Source organism: Bactrocera dorsalis, chromosome 4 (genome assembly GCF_023373825.1).
Source record: "Bactrocera dorsalis isolate Fly_Bdor chromosome 4, ASM2337382v1, whole genome shotgun sequence".
NCBI lineage: Eukaryota > Metazoa > Arthropoda > Insecta > Diptera > Tephritidae > Bactrocera > Bactrocera dorsalis.
Genome location: NC_064306.1, coordinates 53,345,633 through 53,357,691, shown reverse-complemented (window position 1 = coordinate 53,357,691; position 12,059 = coordinate 53,345,633). Strand labels below are relative to the sequence as shown.

At 38.6% G+C, this 12,059-nt stretch overlaps 1 protein-coding gene across 2 annotated transcripts in view; it reads left to right on the top strand.

Annotated features, from left to right (window-relative positions):
• Positions 1–12,059, top strand: part of LOC105224371 (uncharacterized) — a 72,469-nt gene that overhangs the window by 52,530 nt on the left and 7,880 nt on the right. For both annotated transcript variants that reach the window (XM_049455202.1, XM_049455201.1), the window contains 2 exons: positions 9,700–9,853; positions 9,958–10,085. In XM_049455202.1, coding sequence (XP_049311159.1) covers positions 9,700–9,853; positions 9,958–10,085 — 282 coding nt within the window. The remainder of the gene's footprint in view (positions 1–9,699; positions 9,854–9,957; positions 10,086–12,059) is intronic.

Sequence of the window (12,059 nt, the reverse complement as noted above, 5' to 3'; positions counted from 1 at the left end):
TTATATTAATAGAGTAATGCACTAAGTGGTAATACTGCTCCATATTTTTATTATTTTTGCTTTAACAGACAGGGTAACTTAAGAGTTTCCCTCACCATTAAGTTGAACCTCTTTCTCTCCTTTTCTCATGTGCTGAACAAAACTATATGACGCCTAATTATAATCTTATTTATGGGTGCATCTAACATATCCGCTTAAGTGGTACTTGTAGCATTTCCTTTAACTTCTAACAAGCACTTCCTGGCTAAATCTGGTCCGTACCTTTGCTTTATACTTTTATTAAATTAGCAAAAAAAAAATTATTTTAAGCGAACTGTTAATAAGCAATTCGAGAAGTAATTTTGTAATATAAAGATTTTTTTGTTGTTTTTATACTCTTGCAACATGTTAAAATAGAGTAGAATAGTTTTTCCACCTACCTACGTATCACCTAAAACTAATCGCGATAGATATAGGGTTATATATATATATATATATATATATATATATATTAATGATCAGAATGATGAAAAAAGTAGAAATTCGGGGGACTGTCTGTCTGTCCGTCTGTCCGTCCGTCCCTGCAAGCTGTAACTTGAGTAAAAACTGAGATATCTTGATAAAACTTAATATGAGCGTTCCTTGACACAAACAAAATTACGAGTTCTTAGATGGGCATAATCGGACTACTGCCACGCCCACAAAACGCCAATTAACCGAAAACATATAAAGTACTATAACTATGCACTAAATTAAGATATGAATTTGACGCAGGAGATCACTGAAGCAAGGGGCACCTGCGGACAGAAAATTTTGAGAAAGTGGGCGTGGCCCCGCTCTCTATTGAGTTTAATATACAAATATCCTAAACCACTAAAGCTACAACAACAAAATCTGTCTCAAATAATATAAGAACTCCTATGAAGAGTGTGAATATGGGTAAAATCGGAAGATAAACCCTGCTCAGTTTCCACATAACGGTACTGTTTAATTACTAAAAAGGCGGTAAATGAATAACTAAAGACGCCCAGAGACGTTAGATTTTATTCCCAAGGGGGGAATGAGAGGCCTCTAATGGAGCCGGGGTAAAAATTGGACGATAGCCGTGGTACCGCCAATTTTTAGGTTCACATATCTCGAGATCCGTCTTACCGATTTCACCAAAATTTGGTTGGTGGCATTCCTATAATGTTCTTAAGTCATATACTGAAAATGAGCGAAATCGGACTATAGCCGCGCCTACTTCTCATATAACAGAAATTTAAATTCCTTTTGAAACTTTCACTTTCCAGTCTACAAATCAAGAATAATAATATAATCAAGGTAAAACTTTGCATGAATTTTAGGTGTGCCGTCTTATGACTTAAAATTCCGTTAATGAAACCAAAACTGTTCAAGCTCCTAGGTGGCGAATATATGGACCGCAGAGCCTATAGTTGACTTTTTACCGAAAATATCGGGCAATGTGTGAGATACATAATTGAAATTCAGACAGAGTTCTTTCCTGATAGTAGTTACTCTGTGTTTTAAAAATGAGTTAAATCGGGTCAATACTTCCTTTAACCCTCATATACTTAATACTCGTATCTTAATATAAAGACTTTCGAACTTCCAGGTGACTTTATACTCCATATATCGGCCAATATAAAAGTTATCTTAATAAAACTGAGACAGTGTGTTTTTCTTTTAAGCAGATGAAAACTTATCCTAAACCCCATATAACTAAGAAATCGTATGCACTTGAAGTTAATCCCCTGGCTTTAATCCAAGCAAGTTGTAAAAGTATAAAATGTTCGATTATACCCGAACTTAGCGCCTCCTTACTTCTTTTACCTCTTTACATGCATACAAGTGTACACGAATCTTGTAGGAACGCAAACTTGAGAAACAGCCGGAAAGGCACAGGAAAAAAGTGCAGCACAACTAATTGGCAGACATGCTGGCTCCACTTAGTCTTCGCGCAACAATTTTATGGTAATAAGTTCTGGTGGAATTCCGCAAACCAACAGGCGCAGCGTGACAACAACGCAAGCACACAAGCGAGTCAACTGCCTATACCTATGCCTCGACTATATAATATAAATACTATGTATATATGCAGAATTCTAGTAGTGGTATAAATAAAGTCTGCAAAAATATGGCAACAACACAGCAAAATCACGAGCTATTGCTACTTTTACTATAAACACACACAAACACACAAGCATAGACCAACGAAAAAGTTGCCGTTGCGAAAGTCGCCAGCCAGTTGCATGCAACTCCGGCCACTCTTCAAGTTCAATTAAGCTAAGGCTGTTGAAAATCCAGCAAATGATTGGCTTAATTCAGCCACCGCTCGCCGACGCTGCCACTGCCACTGATTGCCGCCACTGCCAGCTGCCACATGAGTGCACGCGTGTGTGTGTGGCTGATTGCTGTTGTTGCCTATGCGGTTGCTGGTGAATTGTGAGCACAGTGCGACAGAAATTGAGACTGGCGGCGCATGTGGCAGCCACAGCCTTACGCATACAGGCCGCCAAAATGCTTGCCACATTGGCTGCTTGGCTGCCTCGACTGCCTATGAGCTGCACTCCGCACTGCACTCCCGCCTGCTTGCATATGGAAATAAATGCACGTAGGTGCTGGTATGCGTGCTACTACACATCCAGTATTTCCGGCTGCCAACATTTAAGTTGACATGAAATTGGCCAACATGCAAAGTGGCCAAGGCAAGTGTGTCGGGTATGTTAATTTGGCAATTTCATTATTTAGTTGCTCATTCGCGCTCTCTCGCTCCGCGACGCTTTGCTGCCTTTTTGTGCTAAGTTGCCTGCAACTTTTTTTTGTTGTGACGATTGTTGTTGTTGTTGTTGCGCATATGCATGTTGCAGCAGCTGTTGCCTGTTGTGTTGTCCGCATACCATTTGCCATATGTGGATTTATTGCGGCTGCGTGTGCGCTCGTGTGCGACGACGGAAGCACGCGGTGCAGCGACGTAAGGCGAAAGGCAAAACGTGGAGCACCACAGTTGGCAAAATATCCTCTGCTTCTGTGCACACATTGCATGGTTTGCGTATTTGTTTGTGGTTATTCCTTTCAAAAGTTGTTGGGCTCTTCAAAAGGAGCGTAATTTGACAGCAAATTCGTATAATTAAATCAAAATCGGCTAGCTTAATGAGAGGCACGGGATAATACAAAGAAATAAATGGTGGCATATGGCAACTCTACAAACTCTATAATGAAAGTTACTCATGAAATTTGCAGTTAAGCTAGCAAATATGGAGATTGTTTTAATTTTGAAATGGAAAAAATTTCCCCGAAGCAATTAAATCAATTCTTGCTAATTTTAACAATACCGTTTGTCGGCCCAACCTCCAAGACAGCCTCCAAAAAATTGTCATATTCTTACAAGATCCTGTTTATTGTAACCTCGTATCACATATCGCCCAGAAGTGGGAAGTGTTGCCAGAAGCAAGCAACTTCACTTCTACTGGGTTCCAGGTCACAAAACCATCGAGGTAAATGAAGTAGTAGTCGAGATTGTCAAAAATGGTGTACGGCTAATATCCAAAAACGTGATCAAAATTGGGAAATCCAAGTATTGTCTATACGACGATCTGGACGTGGCTGCAAAAATGCAAAAGTCAAGTGTGTAGATCGGAAGTACACAAAATTCCTATAGACACTCAGTAGAAGAGACTGTAGGAATATGATCGGAATACTAACTGGTCACTGTCTGGTGGCGTTACACGCCCTCAAATTGGGTCTGACAGATCGAGAAGGCTGCAGAACGAGAAAAACAATGGAGTATTTTGTTCACTTATCCCTCATTGGCAAGACTACGCTCTAGGGTTCCCACGATATGATACACAGTATCTGTATCGAAAGTGAGCCCAGACTAAGTTCAAATTCGCGTCAAGCATCTTTAATGATGACTACTTTTCATGGACCTAGTAAGTGAACTCCATCTGGTATCGCAAAGGAGCAAAACTGGTCTATGCGTCGCTTATTGGGCTACTAGATCAACCTAATATAACCGTAACCTAAACGTTTGCCATTATGTTTTAAAAGTGTTTTCTGTCAATTGGACGATCGGCGTGGCACCGCACACTTTTTGGTGAAATCCCATAGCTCGATTTCGACAAAATTTAGTGCGTGGAATACTGTCTACCAGCGGAGAAAGATATATTGGGTAGTCGAAAAAGTCTTTTCGTATTTTGTAATTAGATGTCGTTCCAGTCATAGAATTCCACGCAATCCACCAATAGCACAACCGCTCGCTTTTACATAATCTCGATGTGAAAAATACTCTATCGGTGTTAAATCGTACGTTGATGTAAATTGGAGACCAAGCCACAAGCCCATGACCAAAAGCTTCCATCAATTAATTGGTTAGTTGGTTGTCTGTAAGTTATGTAATGCCGTATTGCTTGAACCAAAGGTCGTCCACTTCAACATCTTGAAGTTTAGGAACAATATATCATATATAATAGCTCTGTAGAGTTCTACATTGACTGTAACATTATGGCCGACTTTATTTTTGAAGAAATATCGAAATATGGACAAAACAAACAGTGAATTTTTGACGATATTAACGACGTCTCAACAATGGTTATTGGGTTGTCCTCACTTCAAATGTGAAAATTTTGTTTATTAATGACGGCATTCAACCAAAGGTCAACTTCAGCACTTAACAAAATTCTACTGTGAAAATCGGGTTCGGCGTCTTTCTTGTTCTGGGCCAATTCACGGAACGAGCAACGTATTTGATGATTGTTCGGCTTCAATTCTTAAACTAATTGGATTTTGTAAGACCGCAAACCAAGATCCTTTCGTAAAGTATTCCATAAAGTTAATGGCCACAGCCACAGAGCACAATAAACAATACTTGATTTGGCGAAGAGTACGAAACTGTACTGTACAAGTATGAAAGCTTGATTGCTTATTAACTTTTGCTTCCAAGATTACATAGACAATCCCTTGTAAATTTACCTGTCGAGAAAAATATATATTGGCTTGGTTTTATGTAACAGAAAAGATCTTTTCGGGGTGTACTATGAAAGATACCCACGCCATTGTTGAATTCAATATTCTTATATTTCATTAATTTGGTATTAAAGAGAAGAATAAAGCAAAAACATATTTTTCTACATAAGCGCTTGGGTAGTATGTACGAGCCATGCACTCGCTACAATAATCACATCATGCTCAGCGTTTTCAAAGTCGTGGAGACATCTCTGACTTAGAGAATAACCTTTTCCTTATGAAACATTCGACAAGTTCATTGTTGTGCATGTAATTGCATTTGGCACTTATCCAAACCATAATGAAATCGAATCGAAAGTAGTAGTCAAATCGGAAACCGAAATACATATACTATATCTCTAACTGATTGACGACTGTCATACTTGTATTGGGAACTTTTTCCTTTACTGCTCAACGATCTCTAAAAATAAAGCTTCTACAATTCGCAATAATAATAAAAAACTATCATGTAGTTAACACACAGTTTCAGTTATGTTCAAGGTAGCCCAGTCTCATCGTCTTTTGCTATAAGCGACTCATATTTTTGATACATATCTTATATGATAATCTGCAATAATATTTGTTGTTATCGTGATATATGTATAATTAAAAGTGCAAATTTCAGGTAGGACAAGTGCAAACCGCTTAATAGTCAATTATGTACATATTGATATCATAATGACTATGTAAACAATAAATATATATTTCAGAACTGCAATCTTCAACAAGCACGTAAGTGCAACTTACACACACTATTAATTGATGTTATTAAATATTTACGTCTACAAATAGCAGCTCTTTTCTTCAATAAACACTTCAAGCTATGAATATTTGTTCTAAGGTATATATACATTTGTATGTACATATGTAAAGGGTGATTTTTTAAGAGCTTGATAACTTTTTTAAAAAAAAAAACGCATAAAATTTGCAAAATCTCATCGGTTCTTTATTTGAAACGTTAGATTGGTTCATGACATTTACTTTTTGAAGATAATTTCATTTAAATGTTGACCGCGGCTGCGTCTTAGGTGGTCCATTCGGAAAGTCCAATTTTGGGCAACTTTTTCGAGCATTTCGGCCGGAATAGCCCGAATTTCTTCGGAAATGTTGTCTTCCAAAGCTGGAATAGTTGCTGGCTTATTTCTGTAGACTTTAGACTTGACGTAGCCCCACAAAAAATAGTCTAAAGGCGTTAAATCGCATGATCTTGGTGGCCAACTTACGGGTCCATTTCTTGAGATGAATTGTTGTCCGAAGTTTTCCCTCAAAATGGCCATAGAATCGCGAGCTGTGTGGCATGTAGCGCCATCTTGTTGAAACCACATGTCAACCAAGTTCAGTTCTTCCATTTTTGGCAACAAAAAGTTTGTTAGCATCGAACGATAGCGATCGCCATTCACCGTAACGTTGCGTCCAACAGCATCTTTGAAAAAATACGGTCCAATGATTCCACCAGCGTACAAACCACACCAAACAGTGCATTTTTCGGGATGCATGGGCAGTTCTTGAACGCGAAACACATTTCGAACCGAACACTGATTTTGGTAATAAAATTCAATGATTTGCAAGCGTTGCTCGTTAGTAAGTCTATTCATGATGAAATGTCAAAGCATACTGAGCATCTTTCTCTTTGACACCATGTCTGAAATCCCACGTGATCTGTCAAATACTAATGCATGAAAATCCTAACCTCAAAAAAATCACCCGTTATAATAAATAACGAAATATTTACGCTGCAGTATTGAAATAATTGCATAATCCTTATTTTTGTTGCGTTTTATATTTGGGAATTTTGCCAACCCTAGTATTGCAATCTGACAACTCACAACTTTATCGAAGGGTTTGATATTTTTGATGTTATATACTCCTCAGGACGTTTTGACATACGACTGCTATTTGTATTTCTTACAGTAACTTGAAATATTCAAACGCTTTCGCGCGACTATTTTTCACAACTGTCGCCGAGGATTATCTCAGGCACAGTGTTTATTGATGGTAAGGTGAATTCAATCGAGGTCGCAGATCGCTCTAAGAGAAATTTTGTGAGGATCGTCCAAAGAGATAGAGACAACTATAGGCATTAAGGGACTGGCATACATTCTATATTGCACGGGCATTAGAGTGTAAAAAATATTTGTTCTCAGTGGAGGCCACACTATTCGTCGCTCGCTAAGAAAAAAGGTTGATGTCGATTGGTCAGGAGGCCGCCACAGACAATGGAAACTCAAAAGATCAATTTGATCAACCGTATATGTAGTCCTAACTTGGAACCGAAGGACTTTTTTTTCAAGCTCGTAAAAAATAAACCAAGAAATCAACACTTTCCGTCACCTGAGGAGGTGGTTGGTGCGTTCAGAATGCATGTCTTGGAGTTACTTCAATCAGAGTAGCAAAAGTGCTTAGAAAATTGGTTGAAGAGTATGCAAAAGTAAAGGTCTTAATGGAGAATACTTCGAAAAATAAAAAAGCGATTTTCGATGTTGAAAATTGGGTTCTGTCCTCCCATCCCAACGCCTCTCATCACGATTAAGATTTTTTGAAATCTATAATGAAACTTTAGAACAATGATATGGGCTTAATAGATTTGAAGAAAGAAAAAGTTGCCAGTTAAAGTTGAAATAAAATTCTGAAAAGACAGAAGATATTTATGTATGGTTAGCCATATAACCGGATATATCTCTTATTGCACCCTGATAACTTTGAAGAAAAATCTCTATTGCACTGCTAGCTTTTAGCAAGGCTCACATCGCCCCAATGATAGGCGTCCTAACTAGACACTATTCCATTGGCACTCACGCGGTGAAGCAGCGAATTGGTTGGAATGGATATAAGTCACCTCAATAAATTAGTTTTATCAAAATGCGGCAAGTTTTTAGAGCCATACCTAGAAGTTTCGGGCAGCCCAACATACAGCACAACAAGTGGGATCGTTCGTAGGCTCACGCGTAATAAGTTTATTTTCCTGACTTTACCTATTTCCCGCATTATTATTCAATTTCTACTTACTTAATATAGAAACAGAACATTCAACAATAAATCAACACAAATGGAACAACTCAGTTCCCTGAAAAGTTCTTGGTTTCCAAAGATGATTGAAAACTTATTACGTCCTAGTTCATCAGTGACTGCTATTTGCATATTGCGATATCTCAGTGAAAGGATTCCAATGATGACCTTGCCATCAATATATAAAAATTTAATACTTTTTCGAGTCTAAGCTAGGCATCTCTCGAGTTTGCGAGATGTAATTTGGGAACCCAAAATTGATTTTCTCAGCGTTTCAGCAATTCTTTTGAAATCTGCCTGTTTTAAATTTACATTTGAATTTTGATTCTTTCCTTCCCAAAGCTAAGAAAGATAACCCAACTTTTGTACTACTTTAATCGAGATTAAAAATTTTAATTGGGAAAGCTAAACCTTCATTTTCTTAATTATTGCATGAGCTACCTCAACAGTTTGTTTGAAAGAAATAAATCTGTGCTAAAAATTAGACTATGATTTCTAGCCACTCGTCGACTAATTGAAATCACTCTTCACACTGTTTCTGCCACTTAAACTTGCAAAAAAAAAACAGGAGACTGTAAAATATTTATAATCAGCGAGCGGCAACACAAAGTACGAGTGCGCCTAGCCGACATTGCAGAGGTTATCTGCGATCTTTTGGACTATCTGACATGAAAATTGCATTTGCAATTATAAATGAATTAAACAAGCACATACTCTATGCGGCATGCAGCAAGCAGCAAGCCTCATGCCAAAGTGTATTGAAGAGCGGCGAGTAGTAGACGAGTAGTAAGTAGCGAGTTGTTAGTGCGCGCGCAAAAAAAAAAAAAGTAAAACGAAGTGCAAGTAGAAACTCAGAAGTAAGTCAAGAAGCTGCTAAAGCTAAAAGCGAACTGCATACAAGCAAGCAGTAAGCAAAAAACTGAGTAACTTTTTTCCAAACCATTTTCCCCCATTTTCCTGTGCAAGATTTTTCTCATTTATTTGCTTGCAGATTTTTTTTTTTGCTTTCGTGCTGCTTTGCAACCGTGTACTTTTACACGCGCATAATATTCTTTTAATTTATAATCAGGCAGCAAAAATGTTGCATTGAGCGCGTTGCAAGCGGTAGGTAGCACGCGAAATTGGGTCAAGACACAGTTGCCACATTCACCAAGAATCGCACGCGCGCACACACACTCGCTCACTAACTCACTCACTCACTGACTTACTCACTAATTCATTCATTCACACGCACGCCAGTCACTTAACACTCATTCACGCGCGGCGCGGCGCGGCACTCTGACGGCCCAGGCGCGGCAGGCCGCGTGGCCGCCAACCGCGGCGACTACAGCGCGAACGAACTTAAGCTGACACAAAGACAATGCGGGCGCGTCTAAATGCCTGAATGTCGGTATGCCGGTATGCCAGTGGGTTGAGTATTCCCGAGGCAACTCTGCGCGTGGCAGACACACATATGGCGTTGCAAGTATGAGTAAGTATGTGTGTGTCTTGGCTTACCGCGCCAGCAGTCGTGCGAATAATATTAATTAAAATTATACAAACATATTTTTGTTGTTGCTGTATTTGTGATTTTTTTTTCGCAGCATTAACATATTTTTAAATGATGTTACCCTCTTATCAACAACCGCTTATTCATTTACATACACCTGCATTGAAGTCTCATGTTTAATATTCTTGTTTTCTGTTTTTTTGTTCGCCATCTCCTTTCAGTTTAGTTTAGTCTTAGCTGGTAATGAATTGTGGCCCATGGAACGGCCGGAGGGAATGCCAAACATAGTCTCTTTAGAAGTGATGTGCGGTAAGGATCATATGGATGTACATTTGACATTTTCCCATCCATTCGAGGGCATCGTCAGCTCAAAAGGTACTCACATCTCCTTTGCTTTTTTTGCATTTTGTCTTGTAATACCTTTTTATTTATTTATTTTGTAATTATTAACTGACATCCATTAATTATATTCGCCACAGGACAACACAGCGATCCGCGTTGCGTTTATGTGCCGCCGTCTACGGGTAAAACGTTCTTCTCATTTCGGATATCGTACTCACGCTGCGGCACGAAGCCGGACTTGCACGGACAATTTTATGAGAATACGGTGAGTTTTGGTTACGAAAAAAACGGTTTGATGAAATGACCACATAAAGACTACATAATGGAAAGTGAAGACATAATGCAATCGCATTTAGCACTTTTTTTATTATGCAATGTGACAAAAAAGTAGCCGGAAATTGTAATTAAATTCCGCTGGTAAAAGATATTTCAAAAAATTTTGCTGGAGTCCGATCCCACACTCATGGAGAGCATTATGACTACCGATGAGACATTGGTTAATGAGTTTGACATGCAAAAAAATCAACAATCTTCTTTTAAAGTCGATCGAAGACATATAAACAAAATTCGCTGAAGAAGCTGAAGGCCTCCCCACAAAGTACTTAAGAAAAATGTTTCGGGGACTGGAAAAAGCATTGATGACTATTAGCGACTCCGGGTACTTTTTTGTCACACTGTACAGGACCCGCGTAAATTTTATACAAGTTACGAATTCAGACAAAGGTCTTTCCATTAAACGATTATAGAATTTATTAGCATAGACCACCCACAGTTGGCAACCAGGTTCTTCCTATCACTTGGTAATGATTTTTACTTTTTCTCGACTCGACAGGGTCGAGTACTTGGCTCTGAAAGCGCGTAGTTCTAGTTTTATTCGTCGCATTGGGTCAAGCTATACCTTTTTGGAAGGCTCATTTGATTGATTGTCGTTTCTTTTAAGTCGTTCGTGAGTTATAGCGTCGCAAACATGGAGCAAAATAAAGAGAAAATACGGCATATTTTACAGTACTACTAGGATGATAAAGGCAAAAATGCATCTTAAGCCGCCAATACATTTATGCAGTTTATGGGTCCGATACAGTTTCCGTTTCCACAGCACAACGATGGTTTAAACGTTATCGTTCTGGTGTAGAGGTGGTCGAAGATGCGCCACGCTCCGGAAGGCCTGTCGTCAAAAATTGCGATAAAATCGCTGAATTGGTCGAAAGAGACCGGCATAGTAGCAGCCGTAGCATCGGTCAAGAGCTGGGCATGAGTCATCAAAAATTCATTTCAATTTCAATAAAAAAAAATTCAATAAAAATACCGCAAGACTTTTTTGACAACCCAATGTGAAATAGATCTACTTTTTTAATAATTTCATAGGATTGCTCCGAAACTTTGGGTTCACACACCGACTATTTTGTCGACTTTTGTTTCCCAAACCGGCTTTGTTTTGTTAGCGATGGAACGACGAGAAAAGACGAGTGGACGTGCTCGGTTGGCATGTCTTCTATTTTTATTCGTAAGACTGTGTCCACACGAAAACTCTATTTTTGTAGGCAAGGAAAAACGAGAAGACTGTGCCGCTCATGCTAGAAGTTTTAGGCATTTAGAAAAGGGTGGAAATGTAATATGAAATGGATTCAGAAAATTGGTCGACTCAAGTTTTCGGAAGGCACCTAAAGAAAATATGCCGTTAGTAAGTGTGACCAAAGAGTCCGTGTGTAAAACCCAGCCAAAGAAACTATTCCATGAACGCTAAGTCTCTTTTTAATTAAACTTTTGAACTCAGAAGAGGATATTCTCTCTTGCTCTACTAGCAGCAGTTGATACCACAATGACTTTCTGAGGTTCGGAGGTCTCAGCCTATATTTCACTCTTGTGTTGTGCGGAAAAAAATTAGATCCCTTTATATAATAGTTCATATAGATCTTAAATAATTTGAGAGGTAATTAATGTATAAAATAAATGCATAAATCTTTCACATAGACTATCTCTAACTGTCCTCATATCGACGGAATTGTATCCCTCACGCCGTTATGTCTCTTCCCGTTAATTATACTCTTTACTCTATATAGTCAAGTCTAAGTTACAACATTTTTTTTCAATTCCTTCAAATTTCAGTGAAGGTCGTAAAACCTCAATAACTTGACTGATTCGCGTCGACCATCCAACCCCTTTTTAAAGGCAATAACATGAAAAAGTTTAAGATTAACGAAACAATGGTGGAAAATTGTTGCGTTATCATCCGAGAAAT